At 39.9% G+C, this 25298-nt stretch overlaps 1 protein-coding gene across 1 annotated transcript in view; it reads left to right on the forward strand.

The window, feature by feature from the left end:
• Positions 1-25298, forward strand: part of LOC128658193 (epoxide hydrolase 1) — a 158540-nt gene that overhangs the window by 92414 nt on the left and 40828 nt on the right. The window contains exon 3 of the mRNA XM_053712715.1: positions 1744-1924. Coding sequence (XP_053568690.1) covers positions 1744-1924 — 181 coding nt within the window. The remainder of the gene's footprint in view (positions 1-1743; positions 1925-25298) is intronic.

Raw genomic sequence — 25298 nt, forward strand, 5'->3', positions numbered from 1 at the left:
ACTGAATTCTCACTCAATAACAATACACTGAATTCTCACTCAATAACAATACACTAAATACTCACTCAATAACAATATACTGAATTCTCACTCAATAACAATACACTAAATTCTCACTCAATAACAATACACTGAATTCTCACTCAATAACAATATGCTGAATTCTCACTCAATAACAATACGCTTAATTCTCACTCAATAATAATAAGGTAAATTATCACTCAATAACAATACACTGAATTCTCATTGAATAACAATACACTGAATTCTCATTGAATAACAATACGCTGAATTTTCAATCAATAACAATACGCTGAATTCTCAATCAATAACAATACGCTGAATTCTCACTCAGTAACAATACGCTGAATTCTTACTCAGTAACAATACACTGTATTCTCATTTAACAATACACTGAATTCTCAATCAATAACAATACGCTGAATTCTCACTCAGTAACAATACGCTGAATTCTCACTCAATAACAATACACTGAATTCTCCCTCAATAACAATACACTGAATTCTCACTCAATAACAATACGCTGAATTCTCAATCAATAACAATACGCTGAATTCTCAATCAATAACAATACACTGAATTCTCACTCAATAACAATACACTGAATTCTCACTCAATAACAATACACTGAATTCTCCCTCAGTAAAAATATGCTGAGTTCTCACTCATTGACTGTATGCTGAATTCTCACTCAATAACAATACTCTGAATTCATACTCAGTAACAATAAACTGATTTCTTATTCAGTAACAATACGCTGATTTCTCACTCAGTAACTATACAATGAATTCTCACTCAGTAACAATACGCTGAATTCTCACTCAGTAACAATACGCTGAATTCTTACTCAGTAACAATACACTAAATTCTCATTCAGTAACAATACTCTGAATTCTCACTAAATAACAATACACTGAATTCTTACTTAGTAACAATACACTGAATTCTCGCTCAATAACAATATACTGAATTTTCATTCAGTAACAATACGCTGAATTCTCCCTCAGTAACAATACACTGAATTCTCACTCAATAACAATACACTGAATTCTCACTCAATAACAATAAACTGAATTCTCACTCAATAACAATACGTTGAATTCTCACTCAGTAACAATAAGCTGAATTCTCACTCAGTAACAATACACTGAATTCTCACTCAATAACAATACGCTGAATTCTCACTCAATAACAATGCGCTGAATTCTCACTCAATAACAATACACTGAATTCTCACTCAATAACAATAAACTGAATTCTCTCTCAATAACAATAATTTGAATTCTCACTCAATAACAATACGTTGAATTCTCACTCAGTAACAATACGCTGAATTCTCACTCAGTAACATTACGCTGAATTCTCACTCAATAACAATACACTGAATTGTCACTCAATAACAATACGCTGAATTCTCACTCAATAACAATACACTGAATTCTCACTCAGTAACAATAAACTGAATTCTCACTCAATAACAATAAACTGAATTCTCACTCAATAACAATAAACTGAATTCTAACTCAATAACAATAAACTGAATTCTAACTCAATAACAATAAACTGAATTCTAACTCAATAACAATAAACTGAATTCTAACTCAATAACAATAAACTGAATTCTCACTAACTTGTAAAATATTGTTCTACAAAAGAGATGACTGCTATGGATGATTTTATGGCAAAACCTTATTTAAAGGGACATGATTTTTTCTATTTAAGGATCTCCATGAACGTCTGGATCGCACTCGATACTTTTCACCACTAGAGGACTCTAAATTCCACTATGGATTTAATGCGACTCATCTCAGAAAGGTGATTTCCTATTGGAGGAACAAGTTTGACTGGAACAAGCAGGTGAAAATCCTCAACACCTATCCGCACTACAAAACCACCATAGAAGGTAGGTACGATATGTGGTAGGACCATTGTATAGGTCAATAAGATCATTTTAGGACCTTACCAGTAATCATTCTGTTTGTGTTGCTCATACTCTTCACTTTTAGCTTAAGCAGGGCTGGTTCAGACCTTAAAGGGAAATTAAGGGACTGCTGGGTACAACTACACTAACAGGGTTACTACTCACCATGCTGTTTCCCCTCCTGTGCGTCCAGCTCTTTTCAAAAGATATTCTCCCATTGTAACCCTTTAAAAGCGCTAGTTAGTGATGTTCTGCATCTTCTCACCGGGTGCAGCCATCTTGAGATATTGGGGTCGATTTATAAAGCAGCGGATGTGGCTTCCGACCCACTCCGCTTCAGTTCCGCCTTAAGCGGAAGTTAAGCAGCGGTCCTAAGACCGCTGCTCCTTAACTCGTCAGCCACCTCTGAGGTGGCGAACGGCAATCAGCCCGATCGAATACGATCGGGTTGATTGACACCTCCTGCTAGCGGCCGATTTGTCGCAAATCTGTAGGGGGCGGTATTACACCAGCAGTTCACAAGAACTGCTGGTGCAATGATAAATGCTGACAGCGTATGCGTATGTCCACACCATGATAAATGTATGTACCATATGCCGGAAGCGGTGCCGATTCACAGATCAGTCATATGGTTGTCTTCATGGCACTTCAGTTCAGCTGCACAATAGAGAGGCTGCATTTCTCTGTTATTTGTTATATAAGTTTTAAACTGTGTAAAAAAACAAACAAAACAAAACCCTGCAAAAATGTAACTCTTCTGCTTTTTATTGTGTGACCTAATCCAAAATGCAAGGTCTAGCTGTCAAAAAGCCGGCAATGTTACTGATCTGTGGAAGTGCACTGCGTGTGTCACAGGATGTAACCAATCCATACACCTATTACAAGATGGTGGCACCCAGTGTAAAGATGCAGAACTTTACCAACTGGTTTCTTTAAAGGGACACTCAGGTTTTATTACATTTTCATGATTCAGATACAGTATGTAATTTTAAACAACTTTCCAATTTACTTCCTTTAAAAAAAATGTGCACAGTCTTTTATATTTATACTTTTTTTTGAGTCACCAGCTCCTACTGAGCATGTGCAAGAACTCAGACTATACGTATATGCATTTGTGATTGGCTGATTGCTATCACATGGTACAGGGGGAGTGGAAATATACATAACTTTGAAACTTGTTAGAATAAAATCTACTACTCATATGAAATTCAGAGTAAATGCTATTGTATTGTCTTGTTATCTTGCATTTGTTGATTATGCAAATCTGCTGTGTTTACTGGTCCTTTAATGTGTTAAAATAAGAGCCTTTAAAGAGAGATGCAGGTAAACAAGGAACAACAATATCATGTGACTAGTAAACCTGCTATGTAGTTGTGTAATATCCCCTTAAATTGTTTGATTGCCTCTAACTTACATATCAAGGCTGGACCTTGGTGGGGATGGTCATCTTTTTCTGTTTTTGTTTTGTTAGAGATAAAGATATGCAGAACAGGGGCTTGTAAATGTATAGCTGTTGATACCTTGTAGAATTAAAGGTGCAATAATAATGCTTGGCGGAGCCTAACACTTCCCAATGCCCCTATAACTCATCTCTCTACAGGTGGGAAAATTCACCTCTTTTCACTGCTCCATTTCTATGTCCTATAAACAGTTTTATTTTTGATATGTTTGATTTTTATGACTATTTTGTAATTTGTTTAGCTGTCTAACTACAGCCTGAATTTCCTACCATCTGTCTCTTTCCCTACAATCTAATTTGCTAGTGTGAAACTCCAGTGTAGCCAGGTGAATATCATGCTCTCCATGTTTTTCCTGCCCTTCTCCTAAAACTCACTGCATGTCCCTATAACGATATTAACAATAACCCCCACAAAATCCATATCTCCTCCTCCCTTCTCTCATCCCCTATGGTGTCCTCCTATTGACTGCTATGTCTCATTAGAAACATTTCCCATATAATTCTCCTGTCTTCAATCATATCCGCTCTTACAAGTCTCACTCTCACCTTCTCTCATTCACACTTGTACTACTTTTTGTTGCTGGTGACATCTCTCCTAACCCTGGCCCTGTAACAGTTACCAAATGACCAAACTTTCACTCAATCTTACACAATCTCATCTACATTAACCCACAGTGCTTGTCCCCTTTCTTTTCTGGAACGCTCTCTCTAATCTGCAACAAACAACCGTTCACAACCTGTTTGTTTCCAAAGCTTTCAATCTTTTAGCAATTACCGAAACCTGGCTATCTTCTTTTGACACTGCTTCTATTGCTGCTCTCATGCATGGTGGTCTCCACTTTTGCCATACCCCTAGGCCAGCTCAGATACATGGTGGTGTTGTTAGGATCTTGCTCTCCCCCTCCTGTACCTATCAGTACCTACCTACAATCCCATCTCTCTCCTTCTCCTCATTTTAAGTTCACTGCATTTGCCTGTAATCTTCCTCCCCTCAGGGTGGCATTCATCTATCACTCTCCTTGACCAACATCCCAATTCCTTGACAACTTTGCCAGCTGGCTTCCTCACTTTCTCTCTCCAAATATACCAACTCTAATACTCAGGAAATTCAACATCCCCATTCATAACCCATCTGCACCTGCTGCCTCTAAACTTCTTTCACTCACATCTTCCTTCGGTCTCTCACAATCCACCATATTTCCTACTCACCAAGACTGACACTCTATTGACCTGGTATTTTCCTACCTCTGCTCTATATCTGACCTCACATACCCCTATCCCGTTTTAGACCACCACCTGCTCACCTATAATCTTAATGTAAACTAACTTCTCCATTTTCCCCACACTTGCAGAAATCTGCATGCTGTGGATCCGTTCCAATCTCGTTCAACATCTCCCTCACAGTTCCAATATAACTTGCTACATCCTACTAGAAGAATACTCTCTCCTCTGCACTAGACACTCTTGCTCCTCCCCAACTGCACAAAACTCCATATCGTCAGTTACAGCCCTGGCACTCTCAGCAAACGTGCTACTTCAGAAAAATGCTCCCACACTGCCTGGAGAAAATCTTGCTCCAAACCTAATTTTATCCACGATAAGTTTATTCTTTATTCATACACATCTGCCCTTCAATTAGCTGAGCAAACCTACTTCTCCTCCCTTATATCAACTCTTTCCTCAAACCCTAAACAACTCTTCTCTACATTGAACTTTCTCATCTATTCACCTGTACCATCCTCTTCATTTGTCTTTAGTGCTCAAAACTTTCATACTATGCGAAACAACATCCCAACACAAACCTGTAATCTTCCATCTCTTCCACCAGTCACCTCCTCTGCCAGTTTCTGCATCTTCCCCCCCAGCCACTGAGAATGAAGTTTGTTCCTTACTGTATTCCTCATGCCTCACTTTCGGCTTGTTCAACCCTATCTCTTCACATCTAATACCTTCTCTGTCTTCCAGCCTCACTTCAGCTCTTACTCACATCTTCAACCTATCCCTTTCTACCAATTCTAACATGCAAAGGTTACTCCCATACTAAAAAAAACCTCAGTTTACCTATTGGGGCCTATTTATCAAGCTCCGTATGGGCTCGCCAGAAACACAAGTTATGAAGCAGCGGTCTAAAGACAGCTGCTCCTCAACCTGTCCGCCTGCTCTGAGGCAGCGGACAGACATTGCCGAAAATCAACCCGATCCAATACGATCGGGTTGATTGACACCCCCTGCTGGTGGCCGCTAATCTGCAGGGGGCAGCGTTGCACCAGCAGTTCACAAGAACTGCTGGTGCAATAATAAATGCCGACAGCTTATGCTGTCAGCATTTATCGATGTGCGCTGGACATGGTTTGCTATAGCGGATCATGTCCGTCCACACAATGATAAATGGGGGCCTCTGACTTCTCACTCATGAACAATACACTTACAATTTATCGATGTGCGGTGGACATGGTTTGCTATAGCGGATCATGTCCGCTCGCACATTAATAAATAGGCTCCATATTCTCCTGCAAACAACTGCCCCATATCACTGCTTCCACTTAATCAAAACTCCTGGAAAAACTAGTTTCTGATCACCTAACCCTCTTCCTGTCCTCCAGCTTTCTACTAAATGTAATGGACACTACTAAAGACATTTTATTCAGTGAAGCCGATCACCTAACTCAGTAACAGGGATAGGCAAGGTGTCCGTACACGGAAACTGGTGTCCATGACTAGCCCTTGCAGTGTCCGCCACAACCTTATTATATCTTTTCTTTCTGATTAAATAATAGGAATGAAAAAAATATGTAGTGTGAATAAAGTTAGTGGCTTGTCAAGAGACTGCTAGCGATATTGGGTGATAAGTTATGGAATAAATAAAGCCTGAGTGAAATACTGGATGTGTATCTGCATCTGTATAATAACACCCAGTGCTATATAATGACACAGTAGTGACACTGGCACATTGGTATAGCCAGAGGAGGGCTGGTTATAGAGTCAGTGGTATCTGCATCAGTATAATAACACCCAGCACTATATAATGACACAGTAGTGACACTGGCACATGGGTATAGCCAGAGGAGGGCTGGTTATAGGATCAGTGGTATCTGCATCAGTATAATAACACCCAGCGCTATATAATGACACAGTAGTGACACTGGCACATGGGTATAGCCAGAGGAGGGCTGGTTATAGAGTCAGTGGTATCTGCATCAGTATAATAACACCCAGCACTATATAATGACACAGTAGTGACACTGGCACATGGGTATAGCCAGAGGAGGGCTGGTTATAGGATCAGTGGTATCTGCATCAGTATAATAACACCCAACACTATATAATGACATAGTAGTGACACTGACACATGGGTATAGCCAGAGGAGGGCTGGTTATAAGGTCAGTGGTATCTGCATCAGTATAATAACACCCAGCGCTATATAATGACACAGTAGTGACACTGGCACATGGGTATAGCCAGAGGAGGGCTGGTTATAGAATCAGTGGTATCTGCATCAGTATAATAACACCAAGCACTATATAATGACACAGTAGTGACACTGGCACATGGGTATAGCCAGAGGAGGGCTGGTTATAGAATCAGTGGTATCTGCATCAGTATAATAACACCCAACACTATATAATGACATAGTAGTGACACTGGCACATGGGTATAGCCAGAGGAGGGCTTGTTATAGGGTCAGTGGTATCTGCATCAGTATAATAACACCCAGCACTATATAATGACATAGTAGTGACACTGGCACATGGGTATAGCCAGAGGAGGGCTTGTTATAGGGTCAGTGGTATCTGCATCAGTATAATAACACCAAGCACTATATAATGACACAGTAGTGACACTGGCACATGGGTATAGCCAGAGGAGGGCTGGTTATAGAATCAGTGGTATCTGCATCAGTATAATAACACCCAACACTATATAATGACATAGTAGTGACACTGGCACATGGGTATAGCCAGAGGAGGGCTTGTTATAGGGTCAGTGGTATCTGCATCAGTATAATAACACCCAGCACTATATAATGACATAGTAGTGACACTGGCACATGGGTATAGCCAGAGGAGGGCTTGTTATAGGGTCAGTGGTATCTGCATCAGTATAATAACACCAAGCACTATATAATGACACAGTAGTGACACTGGCACATGGGTATAGCCAGAGGAGGGCTGGCTATAGGATCAGTGGTATCTGCATCCGTATAATAACACCCAGTGCTATATAATGACACAGTAGTGACACTGGCACATTGGTATAGCCAGAGGAGGGCTGGTTATAGGATCAGTACTATCTGCAACAGTATAATAACACCAAGCACTATACAAAGACACAGTAGTGACACTGGCTCATGGGTATAGCCAGAGGAGGGCTGGCTATAGGATCAGTGGTATCTGCATCCGTATAATAACACCCAGTGCTATATAATGACACAGTAGTGACACTGGCACATTGGTATAGCCAGAGGAGGGCTGGTTATAGAATCAGTGGTATCTGCATCAGTATAATAACACCCAGCACTATATAATGACACAGTAGTGACACTGGCACATGGGTATAGCCAGAGGAGGGCTGGTTATAGGATTAGTGGAATCTCCATCAGTAAAATAACACCAAGCTATACAAAGACACAGTAGTGACACTGGCTCATGGGTATAGCCAAAGGAGGGCTGGTTATAGGATCAGTGGAATCTCCATCAGTATAATAACACCAAGCACTATACAAAGACACAGTAGTGACGCTGGCTCATGGGTATAGCCAGAGGAGGGCTGGTTATAGAATCAGTGGTATCTGCATCAGTATAATAACACCCAGCAATATATAATGACACAGTAGTGACACTGGCACATGGGTATAGCCAGAGGAGGGCTGGTTATAGGGTCAGTGGTATCTGCATCAGTATAATAACACCAAGCACTATACAAAGACACAGTAGTGACACTGGCTCATGGGTATAGCCAGAGGATGGCTGGTCATAGGATCTGCATCAGTATAATGCATAGGATCGGCATCAGTATAATATTCCACTTACCTAATAATTGCCCTCCTCTAACTGTATTTTCAGCATTTATTTTCACCCTTGCAATCCTCACCTCCTGTTTCTCATCCTCCTACCCTTCTAGATTAAACGCTCCCACGGGAATATGGCTCTCAATTCCTCCTGTATTTGTTTGTTAATTTTTGTTAATTTTTCCTCCTGTATTTGTTTGTTAATTTTACTATGAATTAGTTTCCACTGCTCGAATATGCAGGGCTACAGAATTTGGTGGTGCTTCACAAATACATTGTTGTATTATTATTATTATTATATTATAATGTATAAATATTTTAACGGCCGAGGCTTCTGGAAACTAAAAATATTTATATTTCATGTACTCAAAAAAAATATTATCTCACATATAAAAAAGCAGGATTTACACATGTCAAAAATATTTTTGTTTCCTTAAAAATGTTAAGAAAACTGTTTAAATTGAAGCTAATACTGCAGTGTTGGTCTTAAACTTCTTGCTAATGTGTTAATACTCACTGGCTGATTAGAGCAACCCCCTCTGCATTACTGGTGGATAGGGACACACCTCTGCATTACTGGTGGATAGGGAAATGCCTCTGCATTACTGGTGGATAGGGATATGCCTCTGCATTACTGGTGAATAGGGACACGCCTCTGCATTACTGGTGGATAGGGACACGCCTCTGCATTACTGGTGGATAGGAACACGCCTCTGCATTACTGGTGAATAGGGACACGCCTCTGCATTACTGGTGGATAGGGACACGCCTCTGCATTACTGGTGGATAGGGACACGCCTCTGCATTACTGGTGGAAAGGGACACGCCTCTGCATTACTGGTGGATAGGGACACGCCTCTGCATTATTGATGAATAGGGACACACCTCTGCATTACTGGTGGAAAGGGACACACCTCTGCATTACTGGTGGAAAGGGACACGCCTCTGCATTACTGGTGGAAAGGGTCACGCCTCTGCATTACTGGTGGAAAGGGACAGACCTCTGCATTACTGGTGGAAAGGGACACACCTCTGCATTACTGGTGGAAAGGGACACACCTCTGCATTACTGGTGGAAAGGGACACACCTCTGCATTACTGGTGGATAGGGACACACCTCTGCATTACTGGTGGATAGGGACACACCTCTGCATTACTGGTGGATAGGGACACACCTCTGCATTACTGGTGGATAGGGACACACCTCTGCATTACTGGTGGAAAGGGACACACCTCTGCATTACTGGTGGAAAGGGACATACCTCTGCATTACTGGTGGAAAGGGAAATACCTCTGCATTACTGGTGGAAAGGGACACACCTCTGCATTACTGGTGGAAAGGGAAATAGCTCTGCATTACTGGTGGAAAGGGACACACCTCTGCATTACTGGTGGAAAGGGACACACCTCTGCATTACTGGTGGAAAGGGACACACCTCTGCATTACTGGTGGAAAGGGAGACGCCTCTGCATTACTGGTGGATAGGGACACGCCTCTGCATTACTGGTGGATAGGGACAAGCCTCTGCATTACTGGTGGATAGGGACACGCCTCTGCATTACTGGTGGATAGGGAGACGCCTCTACATTACTGGTGGATAGGGACACGCCTCTGCATTACTGGTGGATAGGGACACGCCTCTGCATTACTGGTGGATAGGGACACGCCTCTGCATTACTGGTGAATAGGGACACGCCTCTGCATTACTGGTGGATAGGGACACGCCTCTGCATTACTGGTGGAACAGGGAGACACATCTGCAAGTGAGGCAAGAAAATGTTAGTTTGTTCAGGATTGGAACATTATTTTTTTTTAAAACAAAAACCTTCAATATATTTTAAAATGTCTTCTTTTAGGAAAAACAAAGAAAGAAAAACATCTGCAATATCCCTTGAAAGAACCACTAAATAGAGTACAATTGAATTGTTGACACGTACACAATAAAAAGACAATGCTATAATTTTGAATTTGAAATTACCAGTAGAATATGTTCTGGCAAATTTCAAAGCTGATCCAATATTCCCTCCCCTTATATCATGTGACAGCCATCAGCCAATCACAAATTGCATAAATATTTATACTGTGTAATTTTACATATGCTCAGTAGGAGCTGTAGCCTCATAAACTGTGCATATACATTTTTTTTTTGCACGTTTTGATAATAGAAGTATAGTGGAGAGTATTTTAAATTGCATGTTCTATTTGAAGCATGAAACTTTAATTTGAATTTAGGGGCCCTTTAAGTTAAATACAAATCTCATTACAATCTTTTATTCATTTACCTTGTTTGTCTGTTGCAACTTACGCCCATGGCACAAGGTCACTTTGGGGCTGGCAGTCCTATCAGGAAATGCCAGTGTCAATATTTGACCATGTACAGTGCAGGGAATCTATGAACAGAACGGTGCCATTTGGTTTTGTGTTCCCCTATAATGACTGGCCATTGTGTACATCAGTTCTGAAATCTATTAAGTGGTAAATAATATGTAGCTGCCCCCTAATTGTACTGGTTGTGTAAGTACATGTTGTATGATAGTCACAGCCTAAGCACATCATTGTCTGCTCTGCGGCTAACATTTATACTAGCTAGACAAAAATAAAGGCTCACATTAAAGGCACATTCAAGTATTTTTGTTAATATTTACATAGCACGTATCTGCCCATAAACACACCATTGCAAAATCGCTGCTTACAAAATATAGGGTAGATTACAAGTGGTTTGCACTATGAGGGAAGAGGTTATCTTATGCGCGATAGTCTAAGTTTGCTAGAAGTAACCTGTTTGCGCACGTCAGGTTAACACAAACATGCTAACATTTACTTTCAACTCATAATACCAGCGCAACCAGATGCACGCAAAAAGTTTACTTCTAGCGCAATTAGTGCTCTAGCAGAAGCGCAAAATACTGCTCCACTTATAATCTAGCCCTAAATGTTTTAAATAAACTGTCTTTTTTTTTTTTTTCTTGAGGATATTCATTACAAACATTCCATGATAGAGTGCAATACATACAAGTAGCATGTACAGTAGGAAAAGACAAATCTATCAATACATGAACACAAAAGCAAACATATTATAGAGTCTGTGTTAGATTCACCAAGATGCATCCAAATAACATCCTCCATTTTTTTCCTTTACATTTTTTATATTTGAAGGTTACCGTACCCTCCTTGAACTAATAAGACCACTTTTAGGTCTCAGGAAAATTAGAATGAGTATGTAACGGAGGAGAATAAAGATTGACTATGATATCGTATTATATATAGTCTACTGACTATGTTATAGGCTGAACAATAATCTAAATACAGTTATCTGTATGGCATTTGGAACATATAAATCTCAGTGAATACAGCCACTTGAATTATCCATATCTTATTTGCAAACCTCTAATTTTAGTTACATTAAACAGTTCCTGTAACAACATATGAGGTCACGCTAGGTCCTCAGTATAAGAACATACGTTAATAAAGCTTCTATTATCTAACAGAGAACATGAAGGGAACAGATATCTGCCAATATGGTAATTTAAGGAGATACTCATGAGGCCATGTTTGAACCTCCTATATAACAAGAGTGGGAAACACTTATAATAAAGGATATCTTAAAGAGATGTGGGACACTCATGTGCCTCAAACCAGATAAAGAAGTTGGAGAGTATGTAGGTATCTGAAACTGAGGGGAAAGTAACTATAAAAGCCTATACAGGTTACATATGTATGTCAGTAACATTAGAGAGACACTTATAGTTTCACATAGGGAAGTAGGGTTGTGTGGTAGTAAACATATGAACCGACATCTATAATGAGAGTTTGAGGGGATGAGCCAGGCAGTATAAGTGGCTCCATCATCTTGGCCGTAGATGGAGAGGCTATCAAATGTTATGACAACATAGCAAAAAGTAATTAGCTGCTGCTAGATATTATATCCCTATGTGAGAGTGTGTATACAGATTCAAATGTGTAATATGCATAAGTAACATAAACCATAATTAAAAGAACAAAAAATTCCATGAACACGACAGAACCTTGTAACTGGATCCAAACACATGCTGGTAGAAGTAACGTAGATTAAACAAACATTAGCATAATAGATTGTTCTATGGCTAGTTATCACCCAAGAAGCAGCCTCTTTTTGCTCAACATGTGCCTTTCACAGAGAACTTTCCTGTAGCATATCAGTCTGATCCTGACTTAACAGTGCCATCCAGCCCCGAAATACCAGGCAATCCCTCTCTGAACGAGAGAAATGGCAAAACCCCAGACGTACGTTTCGTAATTATTTTATTAGAAAAATTATTTTATATATATATATATATATATAATATACAAGTAGAATCCCAGATAACAATATCTAGGAAGCTCTAGGTCCACCAGCGCTCCAGATGAGAGGTATAGTAAATAAACCCCAAAGATAATAAATTACAGCAAATTAATACTGTATATGCAAATGGCTGCAGCTAACCTAAGTCAAAGGGAGATTCTCTGTATCCCCTCTAAAAAATAAATGTAATAGAATAAGAAGGTTAGCGCTGCCTAGCATATAGTACATAAAAAACATATATAAATGGAAAAGTAATTACATGAAATACCACATAAATAAATGTTGAAAATAAATAAACATAAATGATGATAAAAAAGTCCTTAAACACAAAGGTAAAAGCACATGAACAGTTCATATGAATCCAGTACTTCTTAAAACTTCCAATCCCCCTATGCGTGTGCACTTACTTGAACTGACCTCAATCAATATGAGATAAGTAGAGACGTAATCACTTGTCAAAACACGCTGTCTGTAGAAGCCTCTTGTATGATATAAGGAAACACCTTTAAAACTTGGAGTGTTCACGGATAAAAACTTTCAAATCCTCTTTTGGTAGAGTGAGGTAGAACTTCAATATGGTGCCATAAAATACAAAAAAAGGGAAACACTAATAGTGCATTAACCTTTTATTAAATAGAGTAAAAACACCCGTAGATTAAACCTACTCACAAAAGAGACCTCAATTAATGAGGTAAATAAACAGCATTAAAACCAAATACAGGCAAATGTCAGCAGCTGTGTTGAGATCAAGTAGTGGCAGCAAAGAAACCTTACGAGTTTCGAAGGCATGTAAGACTTGCGTCTGCCTTCTTCGTCAGAGGTGTATAATTTCTGTAGCGCTTGCGTGTCTTTTACGGACATCAGGCGCGATTACGTCATGAGGGCGGATATCTCTATTTCCATAGAGATGAAATGGGAACAAGTAAAAACTTTATGTGGATATTTCAGGTGAGCAAACGAACATTACAGAACGTCAATAGTAGAGAACATCTAATTTAAATACATAAACAGGTCAAACTAAATATCACAACTATCATATAGTGTTTAAAAATGTTTATGTACCTGTTATATAACATAGTAAAACATAGTAAAACATCCGACACCTCAAAAATTCATATGTTAACATAAGTGCACATAAAACCATAAGTAGTAATATTAAAAAGTATTTTTGCATGGAAATATTTTATAAAATATTGATGGAAGAAATCAATGAGTAAAAAATAGATGAATACATAAAACCAATATACATACATAAATTGATATATCATAATAAGGACAAACAAGATATAGTTAATAAAACAGAATAAATATATACACATGATAAAAAACCTCATATAAAATTCATATATTAAAAATAATAATAATAATAAACACAGACGGCTAGATTTGGAGTTTTGTCGGTAACGACCCAAAAAACTAACGCCGGCTTTTTTCTGGCCGCACCATAAAAATAACTCTGGTATTGAGAGTCCTAATAAAGGCTGCGTTAGGCTCCAAAAAAGGAGCGTAGAGCATTTTTAACGCAGCTTCAACTCTCGATACCAGAGTTGCTTACGGACGCGGCCAGCCTCAAAAACGTGCTCGTGCACGATTCTCCCATAGGAAAAAATGGGGCTGTTTGAGCTAAAAAAAACCTAACACCTGCAAAAAAGCTGCGTTCAGCTCCTAACGCAGCCCCATTGTTTGCTATGCGGTAACACTTCCTACGTCTGCACCTAACACTCTAACATGTACCCCGAGTCTAAACACCCCTAACCTTACACTTATTAACCCCTAATCTGCCGCCCCCGCTATCGCCGACCCCTGCATATTATTATTAACCCCTAATCTGCCGCTCCGTAAACCGCCGCTACTTACATTATCCCTATGTACCCCTAATCTGCTGCCCTAACATCGCCGACCCCTATATTATATTTATTAACCCCTAATCTTCCCCCCACAACGTCGCTTCCACCTGCCTACACTTATTAACCCCTAATCTGCCGACCGGACCTGAGCGCTACTATAATAAAGTTATTAACCCCTAATCCGCCTCACTAACCCTATAATAAATAGTATTAACCCCTAATCTGCCCTCCCTAACATCGCCGACACCTAACTTCAATTATTAACCCCTAATCTGCCGACTAGAGCTCACCGCTATTCTAATAAATGTATTAACCCCTAAAGCTAAGTCTAACCCTAACACTAACACCCCCCTAAATTAAATATAATTTTAATCTAACGAAATTAATTAACTCTTATTAAATAAATTATTCCTAATTAAAGCTAAATACTTACCTGTAAAATAAATCCTAATATAGCTACAATATAAATTATAATTATATTATAGCTATTTTAGGATTAATATTTATTTTACAGGTAACTTTGTATTTATTTTAACCAGGTACAATAGCTAAAATAGTTAAAATAATTACAAATTTACCTGTAAAAGAAATCCTAACCTAAATTACAATTAAACCTAACACTATACTATCAATAAATTAATTAAATAAACTACCTACAATTAACCTAACACTACACTATCAATAAATTAATTAAATACAATTCCTACAAATAAATACAATTCAATAAACTTGCTAAAGTACAAAAAATAAAAAAGAACTAAGTTACAAAAAATAAAAAAATATTTACAAACATAAGAAAAATATTACAACAATTTTAAACTAATTACACCTACTCTAAGCCCCCTAATAAAATAGCAAAGCCCCCCAAAATAAAAAAATGCCCTACCCTATTCTAAATAACTAAAGTTCAAAGCTCTTTTACCTTACCAGCCCTGAACAGGGCCCTTTGCGGGGCATGCCCCAAGAAGTTCAGCTCTTTTGCCTGTAAAAAAAAACATACAATACCCAAGCCCCCCAACATTACAACCCACCACCCACATACCCCTAATCTAACCCAAACCCCCCTTAAATAAACCTAACACTAAGCCCCTGAAGATCTTCCTACCTTATCTTCACCATACCAGGTTCACCGATCCGTCCTGAAGAGCTCCTCCAATGTCCTGATCCAAGTGCAAGCGGGGGGCTGAAGAGGTCCATGATCCGGATGAAGTCTTCATCCAAGCGGGAGCTGAAGAGGTCCATGATCCGGATGAAGTCTTCTATCAACGGCATCTTCAATCTTCTTTCTTCCGGATCCATCTTGCAGACCTCCGACGCGGAACATCCTGCTGGCCCGACGGACTAACGACGAATGACGGTTCCTTTAAGGGACGTCATCCAAGATGGCGTCCCTCGAATTCCGATTGGCTGATAGGATTCTATCAACCAATCGGAATTAAGGTAGGAAAATTCTGATTGGCTGATGGAATCAGCCAATCAGATTCAAGTTCAATCCGATTGGCTGATTCAATCTATTGGCTGTTCCGATCAGCCAATAGAATGCGAGCTCAATCTGATTGGCTGATTGGATCAGCCAATCGGATTGAACTTGATTCTGATTGGCTGATTCCATCAGCCAATCAGAATATTCCTACCTTAATTCCGATTGGCTGATAGAATCCTATCAGCCAATTGGAAATTCGAGGGACGCCATCTTGGATGACGTCCCTTAAAGGAACCGTCATTCGTCGTTAGTCCGACGGGCCAGCAGGATGTTCCGCGTCGGAGGTCTGCAAGATGGATCCGGAAGAAAGAAGATTGAAGATGCCGTTGATAGAAGACTTCATCCGGATCATGGACCTCTTCAGCTCCCGCTTGGATGAAGACTTCATCCGGATCATGGACCTCTAAAGCCCCCCGCTTGGGCTTGGATCAGGACATCGGAGGAGCTCTTCAGGACGGATCGGTGAACCTGGTATGGTGAAGATAAGGTAGGAAGATCTTCAGGGGCTTAGTGTTAGGTTTATTTAAGGGGGGTTTGGGTTAGATTAGGGGTATGTGGGTGGTGGGTTGTAATGTTGGGGGCTTGGGTATTGTATGTTTTTTTTTACAGGCAAAAGAGCTGAACTTCTTGGGGCATGCCCCGCAAAGGGCCCTGTTCAGGGCTGGTAAGGTAAAAGAGCTTTGAACTTTAGTTATTTAGAATAGGGTAGGGCATTTTTTTATTTTGGGGGGCTTTGTTATTTTATTAGGGGGCTTAGAGTAGGTGTAATTAGTTTAAAATTGTTGTAATATTTTTCTTATGTTTGTAAATATTTTTTTATTTTTTGTAACTTAGTTCTTTTTTATTTTTTGTACTTTAGCAAGTTTATTTAATTGTATTTATTTGTAGGAATTGTATTTAATTAATTTATTGATAGTATAGTGTTAGGTTTAATTGTAACTTAGGTTAGGATTTCTTTTACAGGTAAATTTGTAATTATTTTAACTATTTTAGCTATTGTACCTGGTTAAAATAAATACAAAGTTACCTGTAAAATAAATATTAATCCGAAAATAGCTATAATATAATTATAATTTATATTGTAGCTATATTAGGATTTATTTTACAGGTAAGTATTTAGCTTTAATTAGGAATAATTTATTTAATAAGAGTTAATTAATTTTGTTAGATTAAAATTATATTTAATTTAGGGGGGTGTTAGTGTTAGGGTTAGACTTAGCTTTAGGGGGTTAATACATTTATTAGAATAGCGGTGAGCTCTAGTCGGCAGATTAGGGGTTAATAATTGAAGTTAGGTGTCGGCGATGTTAGGGAGGGCAGATTAGGGGTTAATACTATTTATTATAGGGTTAGTGAGGCGGATTAGGGGTTAATAACTTTATTATAGTAGCGCTCAGGTCCGGTCGGCAGATTAGGGGTTAATAAGTGTAGGCAGGTGGAGGCGACATTGAGGGGGGCAGATTAGGTGTTAATAAATATAATACAGGGGTCGGCGGTGTTAGGGGCAGCAGATTAGGGGTACATAAGGATAACGTAGGTGGCGGCGCTTTGCGGTCGGCAGATTAGGGGTTAATAAGTGTAGGTAGGTGGAGGCGACGTTGTGGGGGGCAGGTTAGGGGTTAATAAATATAATACAGGGGTCGGCGGTGTTAGGGGCAGCAGATTAGGGGTACATAAGGATAACGTAGGTGGCGGTCGGCAGATTAGGGGTTAAAAAAAAATATTCGAGTGTCGGCGATGTGGGGGGACCTCGGTTTAGGGGTACATAGGTAGTTTATGGGTGTTAGTGTACTTTAGAGCACAGTAGTTAAGAGCTTTATAAACCGGCGTTAGCCAGAAAGCTCTTAACTACTGACTTTTTTCCTGCGGCTGGAGTTTTGTCGTTAGATGTCTAACGCTCACTTCAGAAACGACTCTAAATACCGGAGTTAGAAAAATCCCATTGAAAAGATAGGATACGCAATTTATGTAAGGGGATCTGCGGTATGGAAAAGTCGCAGCTGAAAAGTGAGCGTTAGACCCTATTTTGAGTGACTCCAAATACCGGAGTTAGCCTAAAACCAGCGTTAGGAGCCTCTAACGCTGGTTTTCACGGCTAACGCCAAACTCCAAATCTAGGCCAGAATAAATTAAACATAATTCAAATACAGACAAAAACAAACTGGAGGGGAAAAAAAATGAAAAACTAAAAAATCCAATCCTTCCACTTCTTTATCTTCCAGATGCCTTTGGAATCTAATTTTCCATATCGCCTCCTATCAAAAGAAAAATACAAAAACAACTTCCCATGGATCATGCCCACGCAATTGTGTACACTAAATATCTCTTTCTTAAAAATCAATATATTACGCACATCCCACAACATCTCCTTCACACAACATGCTAACAACCATATCAATCTTACTTTCTCCTTATCCACACCACTTCCACACAAACCATACATCTATTAAAAGTAAAAAACTGCACTCCAGTCAGACCCTTAATCATCCTACTCAAACTTCTCCAAACATCCCTAGCGTACTCACAATTCCAAAACAAATGAATAACACTCTCACTTTGACAACAACCATCTCTAGGACACACTTCTGAAGCCACTAAACGATGCATTCTCAGGTAATCCCTTGTCGGCAAACACGTATGCACACTCATCCAACTATTATCTTTCTGCCTATTCATCAAATGCTTGTTACACACATTTCTTCACACCAACGCACATTCATTTTCATTCAAACCCCCAATCAACTCAAGACCTTCCTTCTTCTCCAACATTTTCAACACCATTCGGTTTTCACACCACATCTCCATACTAACATTCTCCAAACCATATTTTTTAATCCAACATTCCACCCATACATAAATCCATGGAACAGCAAAACATATCGGTTTCCTTCTATCAATCTCAAACAAACCATATCGTCTTAAAACATTTCCACAAGCATACTTTACCATACAACCAGCCATGCTATCCTTACCATTTAGAACCACACACCTACTAACATATTTCACAGCCAAAAATCTCTCCACATTTGGAAAACTCTTACCACTAACATTCTTACTCTTAACAACAATATCTCTTTTCAAACGCTCCATACCAGAACTCCAGAAAAAAGAAAACACTCTAATCCTCTCAGGAGGCGGAAAAACAAACACTAAATATAACATAATAGGGATCAAACCGATTTAATAACTATCACCTAGATTACGAGTTTTGCGCCATTACGAGTTTCTGAAAAGCCTCCTTGTGCGTGCGATATGGTGGTGATAAGCTCCATACCACACAAAAGCCAAGGGCTGAAAATGCGTGCTCGTGCATGCTTTCCTCCATAGACATCAATGGGGAGAGAGTGTTAGAAAAAACACCTGAAGTGCAAAATTGCGATTGCCGTAACGCAACCCCATTGATGTCTATGGGGAAAAAAAAGTTACATTTAAAGGGACAGTTTACTCAAAATATTTCTCCCCTTTAATTTGTTCTTAATGATAAACTTTTCCTGCTGGAGTGTATTAAATTGTTTACAAGTATTTCCATTGCCCTTATATTGGCATTTGAAATAGTTTTTTTAGCCTGTGGTTTCCTCACCCATCCTGAAAGTTTTTGGCCTAAAGGCCAAGATGTGTAAACTCAGCCAGTAGAAGAAACCTTACGCGTTTCGAAGGCATGTAAGACTTGCGTCTGCCTTCTTCGTCAGAGGTGTATAATTGCTATAGCGCTTGCGTGTCTTTTACGGACATCAGGCGCGATTACGTCATGAGGGCGGATATCTCTATTTCCATAGAGATGAAATGGGAACAAGTAAAAACTTTATGTGGATATTTCAGGTGAGCAAACGAACATTACAGAACGTCAATAGTAAAGAACATCTAATTTAAATACATAAACAGGTCAAACTAAATATCACAACTATCATATAGTGTTTAAAAATGTGTATGTACCTGTTATATAACATAGTAAAACATAGTAAAACATCCGACACCTCAAAAATTCATATGTTAACATAAGTGCACATAAAACCATAAGTAGTAATAGTAAAAAGTATTTTTGCATGGAAATATTTGATAAAATATTGATGGAAGAAATCAATGAGTAAAAAATAGATGAATACATAAAACCAATATATATACATAAATTGATATATCATAATAAGGACAAAAAAGATATAGTTAATAAAACATAATAAATATATACACATGATAAAAAACCTCATATAAAATTCATATATTAAAAATAATAATAATAATAAACACAGAATAAATTAAACATAATTCAAATACAGACAAAAACAAACTGGAGGGGGAAAAAAATGAAAAACTAAAAAATCCAATCCTTTCACTTCTTTATCTTCCAGATGCCTTTGGAATCTAATTCCCCATATCGCCTCCTATCAAAAGAAAAATACAAAAACAACTTCCCATGGATCATGCCCACGCAATCATGTACACTAAATATCTCTTTCTTAAAAATCAATATATTACGCACATCCCACAACATCTCCTTCACACAACATGCTAACAACCATATCAATCTTACTTTCTCCTTATCCACACCACTTCCACACAAACCATACATCTATTAAAAGTAAAAAACTGCACTCCAGTCAGACCCTTAATCATCCTACTCAAACTTCTCCAAACATCCCTAGCATACTCACAATTCCAAAACAAATGAATAACACTCTCACTTTGACAACAACCATCTCTAGGACACACTTCTGAAGCCACTAAACGATGCATTCTCAGGTAATCCCTTGTCGGCAAACACGTATGCACACTCATCCAACTATTATCTTTCTGCCTATTCATCAAATGCTTGTTACACACATTTCTTCACACCAACACACATTCATTTTCATTCAAACCCCCAATCAACTCAAGACCTTCCTTCTTCTCCAACATTTTCAACACCATTCTGTTGGCACACCACATCTCCATACTAACATTCTCCAAACCATATTTTTTAATCCAACATTCCACCCTTACATAAATCTACGGAACAGCAAAACATATCGGTTACCTTCTATCAATCTCAAACAAACCATATCGTCTTAAAACATTTCCACAAGCATACTTTACCATACAACCAGCCATGCTGTCCTTACCACTCAGAACCACACACCTACTAACATATTTCACAGCCAAAAATCTCTCCACATTTGGAAAACTCTTACCACTAACATTCTTACTCTTAACAACAATATCTCTTTTCAAACGCTCCATACCAGAACTCCAGAAAAAAGAAAACACTCTAATCCTCTCAGGAGGCGGAAAAACAAACAATAAATATAACATAATAGGGATCAAACTGATTTAATAACTATCACCTAGATTACGAGTTTTGCGCCATTACGAGTTTCTGAAAAGCCTCCTTGTGCGTGCGATATGGTGGTGATAAGCTCCATACCACACAAAAGCCAAGGGCTGAAAATGCGTGCTCATGCATGCTTTCCTCCATAGACATCAATGGGGAGAGAGTGTTAGAAAAAAACACCTGAAGTGCAAAATTGCGATTGCCGTAACGCAACCCCATTGATGTCTATGGGGAAAAAAAAGTTACATTTAAAGGGACAGTTTACTCAAAATATTTCTCCCCTTTAATTTGTTCTTAATGATAAACTTTTCCTGCTGAAGTGTATTAAATTGTTTACAAGTATTTCCATTGCCCTTATATTGGCATTTGAAATAGTTTTTTTAGCCTGTGGTTTCCTCACCCATCCTGAAAGTTTTTGGCCTAAAGGCCAAGATGTGTAAACTCAGCCAGTAGAAGAAATTACACTCCCAGTGGGTTATATTATTATTATTATTATTATTATTATCAGGTATTTGTAGAGCGCCAACAGATTCCGCAGCGCTGTAAACATAGTCGGTGTATAGGATAGCTTTTGTAGGGTTCAAGTGGGTAGAGGTCCCTGCCGAGAGTTTTACTGTTGTAGTCGGCTCTTATGAAGCGATCTGTAAACAGCTGGGCCCATAGGCTTACAATCTAAGGGGTTCAAGGGGAAAGCAATGGCGATAGGAAAGGTTAGTGTTGGTTGTATGCATCCCTGAATAGTAGAGTTTTAAGGGAGTGCTTGAAGCTGTTAAAACTAGGGGAGAGTCTTATGGAGCGAGGTAGGGAATTCCATAAGATGGGGGCCAGTCTGGAGAAGTCCTGTAAACGTGAATGTGAGGAAGTAACAAGAGAGGAGGAGATCCTGAGCTGATCGAAGGGGACGGGAGGGAGAGTATCTAGAGACAAGTTCTGAGATGTAGGGGGGAGCAGTGCAGTTGAGAGCTTTATATGTCCGGGTGAGGATTTTGTGTTTAATCCTAGAGGCAAGAGGAATCCAGTGAAGGGATTGGCAGAGAGGTGCAGCAGATGAAGAGCGACGAGTAAGGAAGATGAGCCTGGCAGAGGCATTCATAATGGATTGTAAAGGAGCTATGTGGCAGCTAGGTAGACCAGAGAGGACGGAATTGCAGTAGTCGAGGCGGGAAAGGATGAGTGAGTGGATTAAAATCTTGGTTGTATCTTGTGTAAGGAAATGTCTAATTTTAGCAATGTTTTTAAGGTGGAAGTGGCAGGTTTTAGCCAAGGACTGAATGTGAGGAGTGAAGGAAAGATCTGAGTCAAGTGTGACCCCAAGACATCGGGCGTGCGGGGTAGGGGTAATGATGGAATTATCAACAGTTATAGAAATTTTGGGGGTGGAGACATTGGAAGAAGGGGGAAAAATAAGGAGTTCAGTTTTGGAGAGATTTAGCTTAAGGTAGTGAGAGGACATCCAAGATGAGATGTGAGAAAGACAGTTAGTGACACGGGTTAGTAAGGAAGGAGGTAGGTCTGGTGCAGAGAGGTAGATTTGGGTGTCATCGGCATACAAATGGTATTGAAGCCCATGGGACTTTATTAAGGAACCTAGTGACGACGTGTAGATTGAAAAGAGAAGGGGACCAAGGACAGAGCCTTGAGGTACCCCAACAGAAAATGGTAACGGGGCAGAGGATGCTCCGGAGAAGGCTACACTAAATGTACGGTTAGTCAGATAGGAAGAGAACCACGAGAGGGCTGTGTCACAGATGCCGAAGGATTGGAGGGTTTGGAGCAGAAGAGGGTGGTCAACAGTGTCAAAGGCTACAGACAGGTCAAGGAGGATAAGCAGAGAGAAGTGGCCTTTGGTTTTTGCTGTAAGTAGGTCATTGGTAACCTTGACAGTTGCTGTCTCTGTAGAGTGATGGGAACGAAATCCAGATTGCAGTGGGTCAAGAAGAGAGTTTAGTGTAAGGAAATGGGATAGACGTGCGTAAACTAGCTTTTCGAGGAGCTTTGAGGCAAGAGGGAGTAGGGAAATAGGGCGGTAATTGGATGGGGAGGTTGGATCAAGGGAAGTTTTTTTGAGGATAGGTGTGACCAGTGCATGTTTTAGAGATGAGGGAAATATACCAGTGCTGAGGGAGAGGTTGAAAATGTGTGTGAGTATGGGGGTGAGGGTAGAAGAGAGGGAGGGGAGTTGCTGTGAGGGGATGGGGTCGAGGGGACAGGTAGTGAGGTGGGAGGACAGTATAAGGGCAGAAACTTCATCCTCATTAACAGGGGCAAAAGAGCTGCATTTTTGGATATTTGGGTTTTGGGTGATCGTGAGCTTTTGAGGGGGTGGGAGATTGGAAGTATGTTGAGAGCTGATTTCACTTCTGATGGAGTCAATTTTACTGTTGAAGTGGCTTGCAAAATCTTGAGCTGAGAGAGAGGTTGTGTTAGGAGGCGGGGGTGGGCGAAGAAGAGTGTTGAACATGGAGAACAGACCTTTAGGGTTAGAGGAAAGAGTAGAGATGAGATTAGAAAAATAATGTTGCTTATAAAGATTAAGGGCAGAATAGTAGGAGTTCAGGATGAACTTGTAGTGAAGAAAGTCAGCTAAACTCCGAGATTTCCTCCAATGTCACTCAGCAGTACGGGAGCATCTGCGTAGGTATCGTGTCAGAGGAGTATGCCAGGGCTGGGGATGAGGATGTGGTTTCTGAGCTAAGGTTTGAGGGGCCAGAGTGTCAATGACCGATGTAAGGGTGGAATTATACTGGCAGATAGATTGGTCAGGGCAGGAAAAGGAGGTGATGGATGAGAGGAGAGGATTGAGAGAGCTAGCGAGCTGATGCAGATCTAGTGACTTAGTGCTTCTGTGCAGTTTGGTGTGAGGGGTAGAGGGAGGGGGAGTTGTAGGTAGGGAAGTGATGTTGCAAGTTAGGAGATGATGGTCAGAGAGAGGAAAAGGGGAGTTTGTTAAATTTGAAAGAGTGCATCGATAGATGAAAATCAGATCAAGGGAATGACCATCTTTGTGAGTGGGAGAGTCAGTCCATTGTGACAGGCCGAAAGAGGAAGTCAGTTGAAGAAGTTGTATTGCAGAGGAGGCATTGGGATTGTCAAGAGGGATGTTAAAGTCGCCAAGAATGAGGGCAGGGGTGTCTGAGGAAAGGAAATAAGGAAGCCAGACAGCAAAGTGATCTAAAAATTGAGTTGGGGAGCCAGGGGGGCGGTATATGACTGCAACACGTATAGAGAGGGGAGAGAATAACCGAATCATGTGTGCTTCAAATGAAGAAAATGTGAGTGAAGAGAAGGGCTGTATTTGTTGGAAGGTGCAACGAGAGGAAAGTAGAATGCCGACACCACCTCCTTGTCTATTGCCAGACCCAGGAGTGTGGCTGAAATGGAGACCCCCATGTGACAGTGCAGCAGTGGATGCTGTGTCTGAAGCAGAGAGCCATGTTTCTGTAAGAGCCAGAAGGTTAAGAGAGTGGGAGATAAAGAGATCATGGATTGAAGTGAGCTTGTTGCAAACAGAGCGAGAGTTCCAGAGTGCACAAGTGAAGGGGGAGGGGTTTTTAGATGTAAGAGGAATGCGATTAAGGTTACTAGAGTTTAGTTTATGAAGTCTATTGAAAGGCACACAAGGATGTGAAAGGCTAGGAGGTTGTGAGGGACCAGGATTAGGGGAGATGTCGCCAGCAGCTAGTATGAGCAAGAGGGAGAGTGACATGAGATGAGAAGCAGATTTGCAGCAATGAGACTGTTGTTTGGCTGAAGTGCAGGGGGGAGAGTGAGTGTTTAGGAATAGATAAAGTTCATGAGTACAAAAGTAAGGTGAGTATAAGAGAGATGGGCTAATGAACAGTGCAGGTGGAGAGGGAGAAGGAGTAAGTGAGTAATGTAGTTTGTTATAGAGACAAGAGGTAGCAAAAAGGAATATGAAGATATTGAGCAT

This window comes from Bombina bombina, chromosome 4, assembly GCF_027579735.1.
Source record: "Bombina bombina isolate aBomBom1 chromosome 4, aBomBom1.pri, whole genome shotgun sequence".
Lineage (NCBI taxonomy): Eukaryota > Metazoa > Chordata > Amphibia > Anura > Bombinatoridae > Bombina > Bombina bombina.